Raw genomic sequence first — 21,677 nt, forward strand, 5'->3', positions numbered from 1 at the left:
AAAGGGAAACTGTATTCAGCAGCTAGCATGGCCAAGGAGAACTCATCTGATGAAGTTCATGAAGACCAAGTGAATGTCATAGTATCCTGGCCAAATTTTGTCACAGAGAATTACAACCTCCCTCCTTTCAAAACTCTCTGAAGCATCATCTCAGTAGTATTTACATTTCTACTACTCTCGGAAAGGAAATACCATGGGTATGACACTTCCATTTCAAATGCAGACTCCCTTCAGCAAAAGGGGACTGAATCCTGCCTGTAAGAGGCAGTGTAGCACAACAGACAGATCATCAGGCTGAGAGCTAGGAGACCTTGCTCCAACACCCAACTCTGTCAATGACCCATTGCAAAATTGTGGGGTAAACTGTCTTTCTAAGTCTCAGTCCCTACATGAATATTTGTCTACTTACAATGTAAGTGCTTGAGAAATGCCCAGAACAATAGAGCCCTAACTTCATCTGGGATTTTAAGGTGCTGCTTTATATGGATCTGTACCAAGTGTGGAGTGAAAAAATACCGAGCAGAAAGAATATGCAAGGCATATGCATGTGTTTAACCATAACATAACCAAAGTAAGAAAACAAAGGAACATCAAAATGACACCCTGTACCCAAAAATCAGTGTCTTGCTATTGTCCTGATCAGAAATCCCAAACAATAATGTACTAGTGAAATCTCCAGAAAAATACTTGACTCCATAAGAAAGACAGCTCTTCAATGAAGGCATTTCACAGTAGCAATCTTAAAGGTTCCTTTTGTTAATGGGGTTGGTAAAAAAAGGTAATTCTTTAGTTTATTTTAATCAATAAGAAAGGATTTCTTGACATGTCCCAAGACCGCTTAAAAATCTCCCAACTCAGCCCATGTAAATCTGTAAAGATTTTGCAGTCAACACCTATCAAATACTGACTTATTTCCCAGACAACTGTCTACGTGGAGAGTAAAAGCAGACAGACAGATCATCACTTCTGAAGCATGGGTGCATCTGGGGTTAATCACCTGCATTATTTTAGGTGCACTACGCAAAATGACTTTGCACCCACGGTTCAAAACTACTCCAGTCACTGTTGAAGGTATAAGTGAAAAATCAGACATTTTATTAAAATGGTTTCCATTTTCCAGTGTAGGTAATACAACTTGATTGTATTGTTTATTTCTCCTTGGGAATGCATGCCTCAGAAAGAGATGAAAAAGTCTCAGAGCTTTTGTAACACACACCATGTTATAAAGATCTTTGTAGGTCATTTCACTGCTGGGGGCGGTCAAAAGGCATTTGATTTTGATCTCTAGCATGTGGTCTAGTGTCCCAATACCAGTGCAAGCAGGAGACCTGAAAGTTTCAAGCTTTGACAGAGTGTTTAAAGGCACCTTTTGCATTTGTAGCTCAGACACTTTCCCATCACAGCATGTTAGTCAGCTCTGGATCAAACATACAGTTAAACTCCCGCCATCATCAAAGGCTGATTACCTTTACCAAGAGATTTATGTCCTCTGGAGAGAGCAGGGGTGAGGAACCCTGTGGAATGAGAAATTCATTATCTCAGGCAATTTTAAAAGGCATCAAGGTATAAGGAATTTTCCCGAACGTGCTTATGGAGTCTCATTGGTTTCCCTTACCCTGCCTAGAACTCACTAGGCTAAACACGTAGTCCTTGCTCTACATTCTCAATGCACTTCATCACACCTGAGATGAGCTCTTGCTGAGGGACTGCACAGTGGTGCTAAGAAAGTGCCTTTAAAATTTGAGCTTTTATTTACATGCAGGATATCCAGTTATTTTCATACTGTTCCAAAGCCATGACAGATTTTTTAATCATAACCCCTTAATGGTTCTTAGTGTTTTCCCAGTTGCTCTGCTGGGAAGAGCAGCAGTGGAAATGCACCGAACTGTACTTCTGAAGTGAGGTGTACAGGTGGAAACTGAGTTAAAAAGGACATGTAATGTAGAAGTGAAGTTACATACCGGTTTTCCAGGAGGTCCTCTTTCCCCTGGATTTCCAGGTAGACCCTGCAGATAAAGAGAAAGAAGAAATTGTGAAATTATCATACAATAACCTCCCAGTTGCTCCCACACTCTGCTGACTGCTCTGGACTAGCATGCATTTTAATTTCTGCCACTGAGCACCACTGCTCCTTGCATGTGACAAACAGTAAACTTTAAATATCTGCAACTTCAGTGTCCTCTGAACCTCTCCCAAATCTCACTTATCTACTATGTGACCTTGTTAAATTCATTTGAGTCACACAAAAACTGAAATCGCTTTAGCTTGTCTTCTGGTCACAGGAAACACTCTGAACTGCAATAGTGTGAAGGAAGAAGCTTTAAATCCCTGAAGACACCTCTAACATGCAAAATCAAGACCTTGCTTTCCACGGTCCTTGCAAACAGGTCTCTTGCACCTGAAATAGCAATGAGCCCTTTTGTTTGTTTGTTTCTGGAGGTGTATTGGTACCAGTTTTCATGAGATGAAGGCATAGAAATGACCAGCATCCTTAGAATTTATGGTGCAGAAAGTCATGGTTTGGAAAAGCCATCCTGCCCTCCCCCATGGGCATCTCTTGCCTGTCATTAGCAAGTCATTAATTTGTTAAAAAAAAAGGCCAAAAAACCAAAAACCAAGAAACAAAACAAACGAAAATATTATTTTTTAATCTTTGCATAAAGTAATGCTCACATGGGAAACTGATTATTTTTAACAGGACAGTAGGTCACTGCCCAGATGGTGACAGAAATCTGCATTGCAAGGATCCTTGCAGTGGTGTTTTAAGGTGGACTGGGTGAGATTTTCCCAAACAATTTTCTGCTAAATTCCCGTCTCCAGCTGGCCCATCATCCTGAGTCATGCATGTTCTATCCATATTGAGTACCTTAAAGAACATAAAGAACATACAAAATACCTTCTATCTTAACCACATACCAAAGGCTGTCCATATTTGATCATTTTTTCATCTGCAAGAACAGTTTCTACTTATGATTTTAAAGCATCTTATCTGTGTTCAAATTTGTTGTTTCTGCAGCAGGACCCACCTGGAGAGGTCTCCGGGATGGTGCCAGATTCCCCACCCAAGATGTTAACGAACGCACTGAAGATACAAGTAATGGCTTTCAATTGGCCTAGGCTCAGCAGGGGCTACGTAGGGGACTCTCTGAGACTACCCAAAATTTCCACCTGAAAACCTCCTCTACAAATTGGTCAAATGCTTTGCCAGGAAGGGAACCAGGCATTCTGCCAATCACCTTGTCTCAGGTTGGTCCATTATCTCCAGTCAGTTCATTATATTATTTATGCAGATGGGGAGTTACTTGGCTACCAGGGGATTAATAACTCAAGTGCACTGTGTGTGGACACAGGCAAAATCGTGATACCCTGCTATGCTATAATTATAGCTACATAGCAAACTCAAATTTCATCCTTGTACCTCACTTATAACTTAAATCCCGTACCTCTTGCCAGAGGAGAGAGAAAATGCAAAAATATATTGATTGTTCTTTTTCTATGTCCACATTAAACACTTCTGGGTGAACAACAACTCTTCAGTTACCCTGACTTTCTAAGAGATGAATATTAAACATAGATTGAAGCGGAGCTAAGGTGGAACTGAAGTAGTACTGAAGTCCATGGATGAAAGCTTGTTTCCCAAGGAACTAAAGCTTCTGCAGGTGAGAATGAAGAGAAGATATGGTGTGAAGGAGATTTTTTGCTCATAATTCCCTACAAATGTCCTTCTGGGGAACTGAGTAAATGTAAGGAAACCTTATAAGCATTTATAGTCTTTCTTGTTCCACAGAGCAGCAATGTGAATGTAGAAGATTGTGGGACATTTCCAAAGTCCCATCTCTTTCACAGATGCTAATTGTCAAGTCATGCTTTTGGCATCCTCTTCACTGTGGTTCTCAACCACTTCTGCAAGTGGGAAGAGGGTTGCCTAAATAGCGATTACACAGGTTTTATACTCCCAGACCTACTTTGTTCAGGAAGACTCACACGGCACTTACTTTAAGGAGTGCGATGCAAAGCAAAGACTTGAGCCATGAGAACCATCCTGGATCAGAAAGCAACACAGAAAAGACAATTCAGAAATGTCTTTCATGCTGACTATTAATGTAGCTATAAAGAAACCATTTCTATCATAGGGCTTGCTGACAGCCTTTTGCTTAGGGATCTGAAATATGGCATGGTACTAGCAGTGGAATTTGAGCATTTAAAGAAGATTTACTTAAAGAAGAATATAGGAAAACACTTCTTAGTTATGAGAAAAGACACACAAGAAGGGGGTAACTAAAACTGAAATCCAGGGAAAGATTTAAGCATGGCTGTGATATCCACATGGTATCAGATTGCCTTGAGACAAAAAGGGGTAGACCTATTTTCTTGAATGCTGCATGATGTGGAGCTGGTGATGTCTTTAACAGGGTGCAAATAAGGCAGGATAAGAAATTAAGCTATGTGCCATAGCTGACAAATCTGAAAACCACTGCATCCCCAGCAAAACTCAGTTGAAAGGTACAAGACTGCAAAAAGAGAGTGTCCTTTCAAGAATGCTTGTCTGAGCTGAAATGACCAAACCAGATGTAGGATGATGGCACTTCAGCATGTTGCATTATCAAAGAACAGGCAACTGGAAGCAGAGTCCAAAGCAGAGGAAAGATTGCTGCACTATAGAGGCCTGGAGTTAGAAAAGGCTGACAACAAGGGCCAAGCTGCGAGCACTGCTCAGAACAGAATGAAAATGCTAGAAGGAAGGCACAGAGGGTATAACTGCATCTGACAAGCTGACTAACAGGGGAGGAAACTGGAAAAAAGAAAGCCATGAAATAAAAAAAAAAGAAAAAAACTTAAAAGCATCTGCCCCAAGAACTGCACAGCACTGAAAAGAAACACTGCTAATGCAGTGTGGGGGCATGCAGGAAAAAGATGTCAGCAATGAGAGGTATGATGCACAGGATCCAGAGTACTCTATCAGTCTGCAAAATCTGACAGACAGGAATGATATCTAACTGGGAACTGGTGGAAGCTGTGCAGATGACAGACTGAAAAATGATGTTCAAGGAAGTGATGTACGTGAAAATAAAGGAAGCTTATAAGGAAACCAGTCGCACAGGCGTATGGTGGAGTAGTTCTATTACAAGGCAAAATTAAAGTTGAAATGCAATTGCTGAAATAGGATATAAGTCCCAGGAATAAAAAGCCAATAGGAGGTTCAATAAGTGTACTCTGGTTTGGGGTGTATGAATGCTAAAACAAACACAAAGGCTCTTTGGAACTCTCTTTCTAACTGTAGGGGAAAATCAACCCTGGAAAAGAAAACTGCTTTTCAGATCCGATGGCAGTAATGTATGCATCCACAAAGTTTTTGTAATTATGAAAATAAATGCAGGGGAAGATTAACTTCCCGGTAATACTGGAACTTAGTTACCATAAATAATTAACATAATTAAAAAGTGATTAATTCAATGTTTATGTTAATTAAAAATTACCATAATCAAAATACAGAAAGAGCCTATTAAATGGGTGCCCTCCCTGCTAATAGTAGGACAAGAGAATGTCTCATTCAGATTGTTTTCTAATCTAAGGGAACTAAGTAGGTATTTTGAGCAGAAACATTCTAACCCCCAGCAGACAGACAGAGGAGAGTGGATGCTTCCCAAAAAATGTGTAGTGTAAGGGTATTTGGCCAGAGGTTGTCTGCTCCTTTAGGGGTACCTGGTCAAGTGCTTTTTTCAATGCAACAAGGGAAAATAAGGAGGAAGCCATAAATAACATACACAGACACAAACCTGACTGACAAATAAGGGAGGCAGTGATGGGAACTAAACCTGGAGCGTCACGCTAATTGATGAAGGCACGTGGGAGTGTGAGGTTTATTCCAACAAGGTTACCTGATCCAGGACCTTGTCAATCTGGAAACTAAGGAAAAAGGAGGAAATCGGAAACAAAATATACCAAGACACAGATTAACAAGAAACAAACCTTGCCACTCACACTAACTGATGGGCTATCAAGAAACCACAGGCTGTGCTTCCAGGAAGACCAACCTGGACTTTGCAAGCAGTAAGACTGTTAACCAGGGAGACCCTGAACGAGGAGGGGTGCAGGAACTGATAGAGCTGTGGAGATGCATGAGGGGACATGCAGGGGAAGTCGGCGCAGGCAGGAAGAAACAGGGGGCTAGACATAAAAGGGTATAAAAGGGGCTGGTCATGCATAAAATGGGGCTGGTCAGTGCACTTGTCTGGCTGAGCCCTGCAACTCATCACCATGGTTTGTCCTATCATCTTGTATCTTCTTATTAAACCTGTTCCTAACTATGTCTCCACATAGTGTGTATGTGTGCTGCAAGGACTAAGTGCCAGCTAGTGGTGAGACCCGTATGTGCGTGTGAGGGAAAACTGGTGCTGCCAGCTCCTGAAGTCAGACCGGGGGGTGTAGGCTCCCCCAGACTCTGTTGTCAGCTATTGGAGTGAGTTCAGGGGTCTTCAACCTCCAGCCACTGGGGTGGGAATGGTTTGTGTTCCCAAAACCACCTACTGGGGGGACCAACATGAGCAAAGTAAATGAGGGGCTCCATGCCTGTGGCTGGTGTGGGACCACAGGTCACAGCCCATGTGCCTGGTGACAGCTGGGATGGGGTTAGTATCTGTATCTGCCCCAGTCCTGGTGTGTGTGTGTGTAGCGAGGTGTGCATTCATCAGAAAACTTCAAGCTGGACCAGCTGGCAAGTAGGGGGACTTGGGTCCAGGCTGGGGTATCAGGTGGGCAGGGGCTCTCTGCTGGTAGCCCATGAGGAACAACGAGTGTGGAGTGCACAAGGGACAAGTGTATGAATGTTGCATGTTTGCAGAGAGCATCAGGCTGGACCAACAGGCAAGGAGGGGACCCAAGGGACAGATAAGGGGGTCTAGGATCTGGGCAGAAGTGCCAGAACAGAGGGGCTGTGCCAATACTTGAAGGATCTGCAAATATGGTGTGTGTGCTTGTGAACCTAAAGAGTGGTGTGTTCTGTGCCACCACTAGTGACCTTCTGTCTCTGCCAGCTGAAGAGAGGGAGGGGACTTGGCTGGCTCTGCTTATGCGGTATGTGAGTCCTGTATGTAGGTGCTGTTGAAGGCAGCACCTTTTCTGTGGCCTCTGTGTCTGAATGTCCACGTCTGTATCTCTGGGATTCATGCACAGCTTCATTACTGGTTGAACCTGCAAACGGGAAAGCAGCAGCAGCATCCCTCTACCTGGGCAGAGACCCTGCCTCCTGGGCACCAGGGGCCAGGCAGGAGGGACCTCGTCTGGAGCAGCTGGAGGAGGCAGCCGTGCACATAACATCGCTTAACATGTAGAAATATTTTTTCTAACTCTCAGAATATGAGGTTGGCCAATTTCTCTGAAAGGAAGTACTTAAGGCTATGCTGTTTTAATACTCAGTACAGGAATACTGCCAGCTTAAAATGTGATTTGGCTTTTTTTTTTCCTTCCAAAAGCAAGTGCAAGTAATATGTGAAGTAATTGAGGGCATGAAAGTAGGCACAATAGGTAGTAGTCCTGTTATAGAACAAATTAGTCCTACTATGGGGAAAAACAAAGACCACAAAAAAGCCCAGAGAAAACATTTTTCAGGCTTTAAGAATTGGATCTTTAGTTAATCAGAAATAAAAAGAAAATTTAAAGACAAGAAAAAAATCTATATGGGACAAGACGATATGTTCCAGCTTTGTCCCAGAAGAAGAGAATCTGTAGGGATTTATGCACAGAGTGAACTCCAGAGGACAAGTAAACACCAAGCCTTTTGCTAAGAGGAACAGAACAGACCCAAATCAGCACAATTATACTGTAAACCTAGACAAGGATTTTCAAAATCTAAGTTTTAACAAAACAAGACAGTGTCTTGAGAACTCTTGACATTTGATTGAGTTGCCAAAAGATGTTTCAAAAGGTGACCTTGAGCAGTGCTATTGTAAAAAATACGGCACATGCTTTTAGGGCACTAGAAAGAATCTAGAATGTAGTCATGTAAAAAAAGCAATTTATTCACCTATGGGAGATAATTCTGGCCAAAGCTATTGCAAAAGAAGTATTGACCCTTCCACCTCCCCAGATACAACTGTAAATCTGGTTTGCAGCATCAGGGAGTACAACAACCTATAGCAGATATTTCCAAGAGCAGTAAATGAGTCTGCAACTGGAAAAAATAATGCAGAGAATAACCTAATGTATGTAAATGTGATTTAAAAGAATTATTCAGTCTCAGGAAAAAAAAAACAAAACACTGAATACATTTGCAAAGGCCACAGCAAAAAACCAAGACATTGAGGCAAGTCATTAAGGCTATTGCCACTGAATGGCTTGGGAGTTGCATGGCAGATTCATATTAGCAATTCAAATCGGAGCTTTCCTAACTGGTGACATACTGTTTAAACACAACACAGTACAAAAATGGGCACGCTTCAAAGAATGCTGGAACACTACATTGACATACAGGAGTGCAAAAGCAGAACAAAAAATCCTTTGTACAAGTCATAAATGAAAATGGAGATCAAGAAACTGCAAATACATGATAGGTATCCCTGCTGCATCCCAAGAAATGTCGGAACGCACCATGTACAATTCCTGAAACATGGGTAGAATTGCTTAACAGGTGATCAACCCAAATACAGAGAGCTCCTAAAAGACGTATTGAGTGCAATTAAAATAGTTAGTGTAATAGAGCATGTGTTTTGTAAGTACCATATGGAAAGGTTCTGTTTGGATGATTTTCTGTGGGGAAAAGCAAAGATGTAAAAAGACTGTTGTACTGCCTCTCCAAGAGCTGACCAGTCAATGCCAATCTGAGTAAAGCCAGAAAGAAACTCAGAGAAGCTGTCTCAGGCACACTCCTCACACAATACGGTTGTAATGAACCCATCTATTGTATCTCCTGCTTAAAACCACTTGATTAAAAATCTCAAACATCTGAGACAAGGTGAGGAGACCTAGGGGAAATCAATCCTGAATCTGTGGCTGCTCAGGGACACTCTAGGGGCAGTCAGCAGGACACAATCAATCCTGAATCTGTGGCTGCTCAGGGACACAGGGACACAGGAGGCAAAGGACCATTTCTACTATCATGGGCTGTGGAGGAATACCCTCGCCATAATCATTTCTCTTGTGACAAAGTAGGTGGGAAGAAAACTAGATCTTCTTCTCCAAACACTGCAGGAGGAAAAGATATCCATCCCATAGGAAAGTACACCCTTTAGGCCAGCTGATTTACATCAATAAAGCTGCACTTGGGTTGAAAATAGCTTGCCATGGACTTTGTGAAAACTGGTACCCAATTCGGACATGACAACATCATAAAGCAGTGCTGAGAAGGAGAGTTACAGAAGGCCACCACCCCCTCCCCACAGTGTTCCTTCAACAGGCACAAATCCAAAGATCAAGCCTTTCAAAATCTTCACAGCCTCCTTGCTGGTTTTCCTCCAGGACTGGTTTCCACATCACAGAGCTGGCTGGCCAGCAGAGAAAAAAACCTGCTCCTCTTTCTGATTCAACACTGAGACAAAGCCAGGCAGCGAGAGGGGTCAGCTTCCCAGCTGGGAGTCTGCCACATTTCTCTCTATCCCTCAGCTCCATGACTCACCCACTGAGATGGCAGGAGTGAGGACAACGCACCAAGAGGTTAAAATGTCATCTCTCATGCACAGTAGCAGCAGCAAAATGAACTCACAAAGACCTTTTTAACAGCTGTGGCCCTGTTTTCACAGAAATATTACAGGTTACTTATCTCCGTGGCTTCTAAGAACTTCTTAGATGGCTTAACAATCATCTTTTTCCAGTGTGGGTTCGTTCCCCAGTGTATGGTGTCAAGTCCCTTCTCCAGTGTAATTTTAAAATGGTTCAGTGGTAAAGTCCACCGCTTTCCTTGAGACAACCCTCCTTAGCCTAACTGTTTCACCCCCGACATCCTAAGTCGTAACAGCTCCACTTCTGTGAATGATCTCGCTTGGACAATCCTAGTGATACTGTGGCTGAGTGTGAGCACAATTTTTAGGGAAATTAGGTTCATTGGCAAATTTCTTGAGCATTTACTTACACTTTTATTTTACTTACATCCTGGCCAGGAGGCCCCTGTGGTCCAGGGATACCAGGTACACCACGGGGACCCTGGTAGGGAGAGAACAGACAAACTCAGTAATGTGAACCATACTTATGAGGTGCTTTTTAGCTGAAGAGAAGAAGTTATCAACCCAGTAATTACTGGGGAAAAATTAACTAGCAGTTAAACAACTATGAGAGAGTTTAAGAAAAAAAATTAAACCCCACATTGCACTATCACAGTATCAGTCATTTCTATGCCTCAAGGGGCTTTGCGTGCATCACTCAAGCCAAGCCTCATATACCTTAACTGGAAAAGTAATAATGACTATTTATAGGAGGGAAGTTTATGAACAGGGAGAAAATATGGCTGAGCACAGGACTGTAGAGGAGAAAAGAAGGTCCAGCTCCTCAGTGCCAAGCTGGTACACTGGCTAGAACTGGCTGTCGTACTGGAAATCCATGCCAGTGTATACAGATACCATGGTACACAGTTATTTGTTTCTGTATTGGGTCAAGCTGCACAGTGCTGTGCTTTCTATTGGTATGTAGAAAGGGGTTGATAACACACTAATGTTTTGGCCACTGCTGAGCAGTGCTCAAACAGCATCAAGGCTGTGCCTCCAATATTTTCCCCCCACCAGTGGGCGGGAAGGGGACAAGATCTTGGGAGGGGATGTAGCTGAGACACCTGACCCAAATCAATCAAAGGGATATTCCATACCGTATGATGTCAGCTAAGATATAAAAACTAAGGGAAAAGGAAGAGGTGGGGGGACATTCATCTTTTATGACATTTTGTCTTCCGGAGGAACAACTATGTATACTGAAGCCCTACTTCTTGGGAAGTAGCTGGACATCGCCTGCTAATGGGAAGTACAGAATAAAATCTTGTTTTTCCTTTTGTTTTTTCTTTGTTAAACTGCCTTTATCTTGACCCACAAATTTGTGTTTTGGTTTTTTTTTTTCCCCATCTCATTGTCTCCCAGCCTGACCTGCTGAAAAGGGGAGCGATAGAGCAGCTTGGTGGCACCTGGCATCCAGCCAAGGTCAAGCCACCACAGTTTCACACCAATGGATTGCATCCTTGTAAAACTGCATGTTGAGGAACTAATGTTTGGTGAATACTGAAATACAGGGTTTTCTGTAAGAATGAAATAAGAAAAATGCTTAAAAGTAGTTTATTTTAAACCTTTGAGTCCTTGGCTATAAGGCATAGCAGTGTGCCTTGAATTACATGCCTTGAAATAATTTTTTTGAATGAAGGGTTAAACAAGTGACTCATTCTTTCTTTTGTAGGACTATTGACAGGTAAAGAAAAGTTGTCACCATGCCAAGAGCCTGGATCAACTCTTTCTCACAATTCAATACAGCAAACAAGTAGCTCTTAATGCACAAGAGAAGAACCCTTTGGAGGGTCAGCCACCCTGTGACCCTATCATCCTTGGGCAAAAAGAAACTAATTAAACATGCCTTCATGAAATCACTGGTAGAAACACAATTAATGTGGTTGTCCCTTCCCCATAAAATCTGGGTGTAGTTAGAAAGACATACTGTACCAATGACCCTTTGTCTCCTGGGGGTCCCACAGGGCCCTGCAAACAAAAAAGACACAGCAGTCAAAACACTTAAAATTTACATCCCCCTTGGCTGATCAGCCTGATCAGGGTGGGTCCCAAAGCACCAAGATAACAAAAACTGGAGAAGGAAGGGAGAGGAAAAGGAGCAAGTATGACAGACTGCTCACCCAAATATTGTTGGACTGTGCAATACTCACAGCAGGATGTTTAGGGGAAGGATCAAAGGCAGAGTATGGAAGAAACTGAGGTAGATCATGGAGGAAAAAGTGTGAGGGAAAAAAGATAGAAAAAGGGACTGGAGGGATCAGCTGTATGCTAACATGATGCTCATCTGACTGAGCCCTGCAATTCATCACCACAGTCATAGAATCATAGAATATCTCAAGTTGGAAGGGAACCATAAGGATAATCAATACCAACTTGCTGCTCTTTGCAGGACTACCTAAAACTAAACTATATGACTAAGAGCATTTCCCAGACACTCCTTGAACTCTGACAGGCTTGGTGCCATGACCACTTCCCTCAGGAGCTGTTCAGTGGCCAACCACCCTCTCAGTGAAGAACCTTTTCCTAATGTCCAATCTAAACTTCCCCTAACACAGCTTCATCCCATTTCCTTGTGTCCTGTCACTGGTCACCAAAGAGAGGAGATCAGCACCTCCCCCTCCACTGCTCCCCTTGAGGAAGGTGTAGACTGCGATGAGGTCACCCCTCAGCCTTCTCTTCTCCAAGCTGAACAAGCCAAGTCACCTCAGCTGCTCCTCCTAAGTCTTGCCCTCAAGGCCTTTCACCATCTTCATTGCCCTCCTCTAGACACCCTCTAACAGTTTGATGACCTTCTCATATTAAGGCACCCAAAACTGCACACAGTACTCAAGATGGGGCCACACCAGTGAAGTGTGGAGTGGACTTATCACCTCCCTCAACCACCTACCTATGTTGTGCTTGATGCACCCCGGGACACAGTTGGCACTTTTGGCTGCCAGGTCACACTGTTGACTCATATTCAACTTGCCATCAACCCAAACACCCAGATCTCTTTCCGTGGGGCTGCTCTCCAGCCTACTGTCCCCCAATTTGTACATATAACCAGGATTACCCCATTCCAGGTGGAGAATCCTGCACTTGCTTTTGTTAAATTTCATATAGTTGGTGGCTTCACAGCTCTCTAGTCTCTCCAGATCTCTCTGTAAGGCCTCTCTACCCTCGAGGGAGTCCAGAGCTCCTCCTAGTTTAATATAATCATCAAACTTACTTAATGTAAGTCCAATTCCTGCATCCAGATCATTTATAAAAAAATTAAAGAACACTGGCCCTAAAATTGAGCCCTGGGCAACCCCACTGGTGACTGACTGCCAGCCTGATGTAACCCCACTTACTATATTGTCATTAAATCCTACTTGTAACACTCCAGCGTGGGTGAACTCATGAATCTGAGCTTGTGTGGTTGAATCTTAGTGAGCTTCAAGCCAGATAAACTGGTGAGGAGGAGAAGTCTAGGTGCCAGCAACTGGAGGAAACCAGGGTGCAGATGCCTGGGTACAGGGCAGAGTAGGTGTCCAAGAGCAGCTGCTGGAAAGATCCCCATTTCCTTTATGTATTACAACAGTGTCCTTCAAACCTCATTATCCAGAGAGGAGGAGCGGGATCGAGAAATTCTTGCTCATGTTTCTGAAAATGTTGTTTAAGTTCATGTGAGTGTTGATATTTTTCTCTGCATTGGTCTGCGTGGCCACATGCGTGTCTGTGGATGTGTGTGCATTGTATATGCATATGCCTATTGGTAATATGTGCTCATCCTCACTACTGGCTGGACCTGGGGATACAGAACCACAGCACCCTTGCATCTGTTGGCTGGGACAGGACAATGCCCCCGGGTCCTGAAGACCACTGTATTCAGCTACCTTTAACGCAAGGAAAAGCATCCCACGGGACCTGTGTGCTCTTTAAATGAGGACAAAACAGGGAGTCCAGTGGGCTTGCATATGCTATTCATTTGGGGATGCAACTTAAAAAGGTGCAGCTGAGTAGAGCGATCCACTAGAAGGTATCCAGTTCTATAGGGATACCACAGAAGTGATGCAGTACCCATAAGCTGCATGGATGAGTCAATCTGGCATTCCAAACACATCCAAAACAAAGCTTGACCTTGCATCTCTGGGGCTGTGTTCAAATAAATTGGCTCACACTGTGACTCCTTTCCCTTTGGTTTCTATTTCAGGCACATTAATTCACTAATCCTTGCACAGTCCTTCATGCAAGACGCCTTCATGCTCTGCTCAAGCAAAGACTAAATATGTAACTCTGAACCCATAGTAATATGAACAGGGCAAAGCAGAGCAAGACCAAAACCCTTCTACTTAGGTAGCATACGTGTCCATTAGGCAACTTCAGCATAAACCTGTGAATCCACCCCATTTCTCCAAGCAGTCCCCTCTTCTGCTTATGGTTCAGTTGGGAAGAACACACTCTGCTAATACTCAGTTTATGGCTCAGTGTCAGGTAAATAGTAACTCAACACTTTAGCAGGCAAAGTAAAAAAATCCTTTTCCATATATATCTTTTACACAGAGAGCAAAGCCCGAGAGAGGCTAAGGGCACAGGAGGGAACAGGGTGAGGACTCCAATTAAAAAGAGTTGCTGGCTCCCAGCTCTGAGGCTGAAAGTATTATACATAAAATTTTGTCACATCGCTAAACAGGGTATAGGCTGACACCTTTAATTCAGTGTGTAATATGCACTGAAGCAGCTCCACTGACTTTATTCTACTTTTTTCTGTGGGACTCAGTCTTTGTGAAAGCCTAATGGATTCAAGGTTTTACAGTGTTTTTCAAATTCCAGAGTCTTTGAACTGGGGCTGAGGTTATGATGAGTCTACAGTGGAGAAAATCATCATAATAGTTGTTAAAAAAAAAAGAGTATTTAGTGAAGAAGATTAAATAGATAAAACCAAACCAATCAGGAATAGTGGGGTGTGTAGGTGGCTACTCATCCCGACAGTGGTCAAACAATGATGACACAGAAAAAAGTAATCTTTTGGTGTGAGACAAGTGATGTCTACATTTGCAGTCAAGCTCTTAGTCATTTGTGTTCATAGATGTGTGGATGCTAAAGCCCCAGTGAAGAATAATCTGGTTTACATCAGGATGCAGAAGTGAATCCACCTATCCCTGTACTGAATCTAAAAAACAGTAATTAAAAACTAGCCATAGCCCAGTGACTTTCAAACAAGCCAGAAATTAATTTGCTAATTTCATTTTAACTTTAATATCAATGACTGAACATTTCAAAATGCAAGAAGATCACTGTTCCTTAGATAAATCATAACAAATAACACCCAGAAAATCTTCAGTCATCAGTAACCCTGTGAGGGCCATGAAGGCCCTGACGTGGTCACAGTGTGAAACATGTCTGACCCAGTCTGCTTTACTTTATATAGTATTCAGCATGGTAAAAGGAAATAATAAATGGAGATACACCTCAGAAAGCTAGATTTGTCAACCAGAATTACACAGCAATATGACTTATCATTTCAAGGTAATTTCCTGTACTAATTGGGAAACTGATAATAATAACCAGAGCATGAAAACACTGACTGCGACTGATACAGTATCATGGCATGTACAAGGGGTTGCAAAAGAATGCAAGGTCTCAGATGTCCTCTAACAATTACAGCTAGGAATAAAGTTTGCTTCCTCCGAAACATATTTCACTTGCAAATTGAGTGCATATCTGGAGGACTCTGAGGAGGGCTACAGTACTCCCAAATCTCCCTCATCTCAAGAGGAGTTGTACACGATGAGTACTGGAATGATCAAACCCCAGCAATATGAAACTCCAAACTCTCCAGAGCAGACTCCCAGATACATCTTGTGGCCTACTGATAAGCAGGAGGTGAGGGCAGAGCTGGATGAGGTCCAGCTAAATATTTGTGGGAGATCATGGGGACGATCGGTCTCTTGGAATGCATCGGTTTAAGCAATCCAATTTAGTATTTCCCTATCAGAATGCTGACTATGTCACTGAGGTGGGCATGTGTGTCACACTCATCCCTTCTAATAGGGTGAGAGCAAGGTTATGGCTGTCCGGTAGACCAGACCTGCTGGCTCAGTACAGATCTCAACTCACTTCCACAGCCAATGTGTCAAGAAGGTGCAGAGAAGTCAGGAGTAACAGCCAGTGGTATCAATTGCTCCTAAAGCACTTCTCTGCCTTTCTCTTTTGACTAAAACTGAGTGTATCAAGAGCCCTCACAGCAGGCATGTAGACATCTGAGCCACGAATGGCAGCCTCTGGACTAGTTTGTAGTTTGTGTGTTTAGAGGGTAAAATGTCCCACAGGTTGAGCACAGCTGAGTCCAGGGAACCCATTCCCTGAACAGCGATGCATAAGTTTTCACCTTGTCGTAGATTGCAGCAACATCTGCTACTTACAGGGGGTCCGGCCAGACCAATTCCTGGCACGCCTCTGTCTCCTGGCTGTCCAGGGAGGCCAGGAGCTCCCCTCTCACCCTGAAAAAAAGGAAGAAGTTAAAGGTTTAGTGCACTGTTGAGAAAATGTGCTGAAATGCAATCAGGTTTTACAACATGATGTAACACTGATGCATCCTGACCTGATCCTGCCCATGGAGGAACAGTATCAGGTTGTGGCAGCATGGGGATATGGCACAGTTACTGCCACATCATACCAAGAAAACTGCCCCCGTCCTTCCCACGAGCCTCAGCCCACCCCTGTGAGCACTCACACGACATCAGTGTGTGTCACATCACATAACTGAGCAGGAACACAGCCTCTGAAATTATTTTAATTTATTTTAGTGCACAGCAATCAATTTCCAGCATTTGCAATTGCCTGCAGGGAAATTGCAGGGTGACAGAGCCCTGAAACAGGCTGCCCAGGGGGGTTGTGGAGTCTCCTTCTCTGGAGATATTCAAAGCCTGCCTGGATGATGTCCTGTGCAACCTGCTCTGGGTGAGCCTGCTTTAGCAGGGGGGTTTGACCGGATGATCTCCTGAGGTCCCTTCCAACCCTTGCCATTCTGTGATTCTGTGATTAGGCACTCTCCTCGGCTCAGGGAAACACTAAGCACCATAATACGCTCTTCTTTCTCTGTGTTTCTGTGGTGGATGTCTAATTTGCAAACATTGCTAAATACAAATTATTTATCTGGGGAAGACAGAATTAGGGACGTTTGCTTACATCTTAATATTCTCCTTTCCTTTACCAACATAGGCCTACTCACAGAAGAGTATGAATAATTTTGGTAAAAAAAAATTCAGCAGTTCCATGACTCTCTAGAGGACCACACTACAAAAGGAGAGACTTCCCTTCCAGAAAACAGGATTTTGAATAATAAAACCTGCAGAGCATGGACGACTACTTGGCAATGTTTGGACGAATACTTGGCAATGGGCATTGTAGACAGAGGGTTAAGAAAGAATTCAGCTGCAGTGCTTAAATTTAACATCAGCTTTCTTGTTATAGGGAGAAATCAAGTAAGATTTTTATGGATTGCATTGCAGTTGTGTGATTTGATCTCACACTGGCAGTAGACTTAGAACAATGAACCTTATTTATGTTATTTGTTATTGCCCTATTTACAGCTATGCAGAAGCATGATAGAAAAAATGTCACCCATGGATTCTGCCCACCCAAAATTCAGTCTGCAATATCTCCTAATTTTTTCCCCTCTATTTGTTTCTTCTTTTATTAGAAAGAAAAAATATTGCAAGGACAGTGAGGGAAAATGTATGCTGATTAGTTCAAATACTCCAGCGGATCCCTTATCTGTTATTTTATTCAATAACATAATTTCAGTACAAAAAGTTCAACAGTATTTCCCATGCACAATTAAGATTCTTACCATCTTGTGTTGATATTGAATAGAATACTTCATGAGATCTCTTTTGGTGGGGTTTTTTTCTGACTTTTGTATTAATTCTCATTCTGTTATGGTGTGTGTGTTCTGAACTGTCAAAGATGTACACAGCAGACTACAACACACTTACACAAAATGCAGCAAAAGGGAAAGAAAACATTTCATAGCAGTTTGCTTATTTCAGAAATACGGGACCTAGATGGATCAAGTCTCATACTGCTATATTCCTACTTTTGTCATGCACAGAATCTGTTTCAACATCCTATTCTTCTTCCAATCCAGATCAGGACGGGATCATTCCAAAGAGGAGAATTTCTGACATATCTGATTGAAGATTCAAGCACAATCCAGATGCTCCCAGAAGCAAAGATTTTTGCTATTTCATCCCTTTCTCTATTTGTTGTGTACTTATAAGGGAATAAACACTATTTTCAGCTGAAATTAGTGTCATTAACTTAATCAACTAGCTACTCTTTGCCTTAACTACAATATAGGAGGGCAAATCAGGACTATTTGGTCCCAATGGAAAATAATTCACATCCTCTATGAGAGACGTGAAGGAAATGAGGGCTATGGAGAAGTGCTCTTTGAGGGGCTGACAGGGGGTCTCAGGAGCAGGTCATCCTTTAGCTATGAAAGGTCTCTTTGCTGCATGGATTAAAGGCCCCCAGTCACAGTTTCCCTGAAAAAGCGTGCAACATTTAGTCCTTCATCCGTGTTGAATTCACATAATGCTGGAAGAAATTTTATACATGGAACACATTAGCACAGCTAATTTGTGTCTTAATATTTACATCTACAGATATATTGAAATAACAAAAGAAACTCCTAAAAGGCTAGAAGTCTATTTTTGAGTGAAGGTTTCAAAAACTTTATATGCCAGTGAAAAACAGAACAAGTTTTCACCATAACTTTTTCTCCACTTCCAGCAGTGGAGAGAGGTAGTGCACAATGAACAACAAAGCCCATTCTCACCTTATGTCCAAAGGGTCCTGGCAAGCCTGGTGGGCCTCTTTGCCCCTAAAGCGACAGAGCCAAAAGCAGAAAACAGTCACCATGCAGCCAAACAGGAGCCTGGACTTTGAGATAGTCAAGGCAGCAAGCATCCCCACTAGCCTCCTTGCCTCACAGTGTCCTGGCAATGTTTTACTGATAACATGTAAAAAGATTAAATAATCTGCTAATTTGACTGGAATTAAATACTTTTAGAGAAATTCCATCAAGCTAAGCGTTTTTGTGCTGGTCGCAAGGTTACTCCTTGTGGAGGTCTCCATTTTCAATGGCCACCATGGCACACCGAAGGGGGTTTAATGTTCAGAAATACAGCTTCAGTTCTCTCTGTCTTTTTGGATACAGCACTGTGATCTGCAGCATTTTGCACAGCCAGGCTTTTCATGTCTTCAGCAGACAGCCTGCGAGCACTTGTGATAATGCAGCCTAACTCTACCAAAAATCCACTGTTCTCCTGCAGAAGTCATGCCCGTCTATCTTACGTTGAACTACTCAAGCACAGAGCTTGCCAGCAGTACTTACCTGTTCTCCATCTTTACCTTTACCAGGCAAACCTGGCTCACCAGCAGGCCCTGGCTCACCAGCTGGCCCAGGCAAACCCACTTTTCCTTCTTTTCCAGGATCACCCTGCAGAAGACAATCCAGCAAAACTCTTAGCAGCACACTAAAGACCCTTCCTGTCTCAGGTCTTTTGCTGGAACTGAAAGATATGCATTTTTTTCTAGCCTTTTCATCTGAATTCCTCTTGGTATCATAGGGAAGCCTTTTCCTTCAGTAATCTCAAGCATTTGTAGTTTTCCTTAAGGGAAGTAAAAAGAGACTTCAAAATGTTTTGTGTACCAGCTATGTGAGAGAGCCCTTGGTCCACACATGACCCTGAGGTAGATCTCAGTAATCTGGAAGATTATTTGACTGAAGGGGCTGGGATTCCCCCCCCTTTTAAACACTGTAAAAATGCATACACGGGCCCATGTTTCTGACTAATCATTCCTACTGCATCAAACCAAGATCAGGACTCCTGCATGCTGAGCACTGTGCAATGCATGAGCAAATTACAAACCCCGGACCTGAGGGAGCTCATTGCCTAGCTATGAGATGGGACATAACAGTTAGGCAAGGCAGGCAAAAGGTAAGCGAGGGTGCACTGGAAACCTGAACTAATGGTCCAGTTACAACAGCTTATCAGGAAAGGAGAAATCTCAGCTTCCTAGCCATGAAAGTCAGTTTTTCTTCCAGCTTTGAATTTGCAGTGGTGAACAGGAGGTACCAAAACCACCGAATACCCACTCAGGCAGTGAGGACAGTAGAAGATCATCATTGCATAAATGCGTAGCAGTGACTCCACTGTATCCAGTTGTATCTCAGTGATTTTATTAGGTAAATTATAAAGCTGTAACAGGGTGAAAACCTTATAACATGTCTAATGGAGGAGGTCAGACAAGGTGATCTAATGAGCCCATGTCTTAAGCGTCCACAAACCTATGAAATCATTTCCCAGTTCAGACTGCTTCTGTTCCAGGTTACTTAAAACGCCCAAGAAGAAAAGAAACAAATCCATGAAAGAACAAACTCACCTTTTCCCCCTTTTCTCCCTCCTTTCCTGGCAGTCCAGGGTCCCCAGGCACACCCTGGAGAGAGAAGAAGTTTAAAGCTTAAAACTTTCTTTTTAGGCATTATTTGATCCTAAAGAAATGGATAGACCTGTGGGTTCAGTACAATCTGTCTCAAGGATTAGTGTCAGTTCTACATTTCCCAGTGCAGACAACCTGTAATCCAGAGAACACCACAGAAAAGCTGTGTACCAAGTGCTTAAAGGAGGTGAGGGGTTTTTTTTTTCAATATAAAAAAAGAGCTGAACAGTAAAAGCAGAAATTGAGCTAATCCCAGATTTGTGCATTCTCTTTCTACCAATAACTATTTTTTCATTCTGTGAAATCCTCAGCAGTTTCCAATCCATTACCAACAAACAGCCAATCACCACCTCTGTATCAGAGAAGCTAAAAGTCTCCCAATATTCATTTTTATGGCTACTGCTCTTCAAAGCTATGCATTGCAAAACATAGCTATGTTCATTTTACCCTCTATTTCAGTTTTCAATCCTTTTCACATTTTGGCAGACCTCGAAGAATTCCTTGTCAAAATATAGATGATTTAGAGCTCCAGATTAAATACTGTAACTTCCTAATTCACCAAAACATGAATTAACATTATGGAGTGGTACTCCATTTTAAGACATGAAATGATGTCTTGGCACCAGTAAGATTGAATTGACCTCCTCACAGAATGGATGTGGTAATTATTTTCCTTTTTGTACCAGTTAAAGTTATTTCCAACTATATTAGCTTTTATAGGTAATATATTGGTATTACCTATATATTAGTTTGCTTAAAGGAATACCAAATTGGAAAAGGTCTTCATTTTTTATATCATCTTTCAGTTTGAAATGAAATCACTACATTAATACAATTAAATCAAACGTATCTTGACAATTTTAGAAAGGCAATTTAAGATTTCTTTGATTGCCTTAGTAATAAACTCTGCCTTAAAGAGGCCTCTATGCTAAACTGCTGTGCCTGAACACATTATAGCATGGGGTCTCACTGCTGGTTTTCACTTACTCCAGTGTAAACCCAGAGAAACCCCAGGCACTTGCTTTTGACAATTTGGTGAGGAATGAAACAGCTCCATGCCTCCTTCTTGCTACAAATGAATATAAGAATAAGTTTAATATATACACCATTCCCAGGTGCCTCCAGATCTTTCAATTCAACCATAAAGAAGGCGTAATGACACACAGCCTTTTGAACCTGATAGTAAACCCTGCGGAAGGGAAACCCAAATATATTAAATAAAGAAATCAGGGCACAGATGGGAAAACAAATATGCTGGTGCATACATACCACATTTCCTGGCAAGCCTCTTGGACCTGGGGGCCCTGCTGGTCCAGTCACACCCTGTTTTAAGAAAATGAAATGTGTATGCGTATATAATTCACAACGTGTACCACCACAGGAACAAGATGTTCCAAGTGAGATTGGAGTTCTTGTCAGACAAGGTGTTGTACAAGCAGAAAGCAAAAAATACCATTTGTGTGAAACACTTTGTAGTGTAAAGAAGCATGAAACAATACAAAATGGATGAAG

The 21,677-nt window shown here is 42.4% G+C and overlaps 1 protein-coding gene across 1 annotated transcript in view; it reads right to left on the reverse strand.

Annotated features, from left to right (window-relative positions):
- The window catches only part of COL22A1 (collagen type XXII alpha 1 chain), a 221,056-nt gene that overhangs the window by 24,845 nt on the left and 174,534 nt on the right, over nucleotides 1-21,677 (reverse strand). The window contains exons 36-44 of the mRNA XM_009637043.2: nucleotides 21,435-21,488; nucleotides 20,109-20,162; nucleotides 19,057-19,161; nucleotides 18,499-18,543; nucleotides 16,079-16,156; nucleotides 11,625-11,660; nucleotides 10,081-10,134; nucleotides 1,962-2,006; nucleotides 1,467-1,514 (exon numbers count right to left, since the gene is read on the reverse strand). Coding sequence (XP_009635338.1) covers nucleotides 1,467-1,514; nucleotides 1,962-2,006; nucleotides 10,081-10,134; nucleotides 11,625-11,660; nucleotides 16,079-16,156; nucleotides 18,499-18,543; nucleotides 19,057-19,161; nucleotides 20,109-20,162; nucleotides 21,435-21,488 — 519 coding nt within the window. The remainder of the gene's footprint in view (nucleotides 1-1,466; nucleotides 1,515-1,961; nucleotides 2,007-10,080; nucleotides 10,135-11,624; nucleotides 11,661-16,078; nucleotides 16,157-18,498; nucleotides 18,544-19,056; nucleotides 19,162-20,108; nucleotides 20,163-21,434; nucleotides 21,489-21,677) is intronic.

This window comes from Egretta garzetta, unplaced genomic scaffold (genome assembly GCF_000687185.1).
Source record: "Egretta garzetta isolate BGI_Z169 unplaced genomic scaffold, ASM68718v1 scaffold74, whole genome shotgun sequence".
Taxonomy (NCBI): Eukaryota; Metazoa; Chordata; class Aves; order Pelecaniformes; family Ardeidae; genus Egretta; species Egretta garzetta.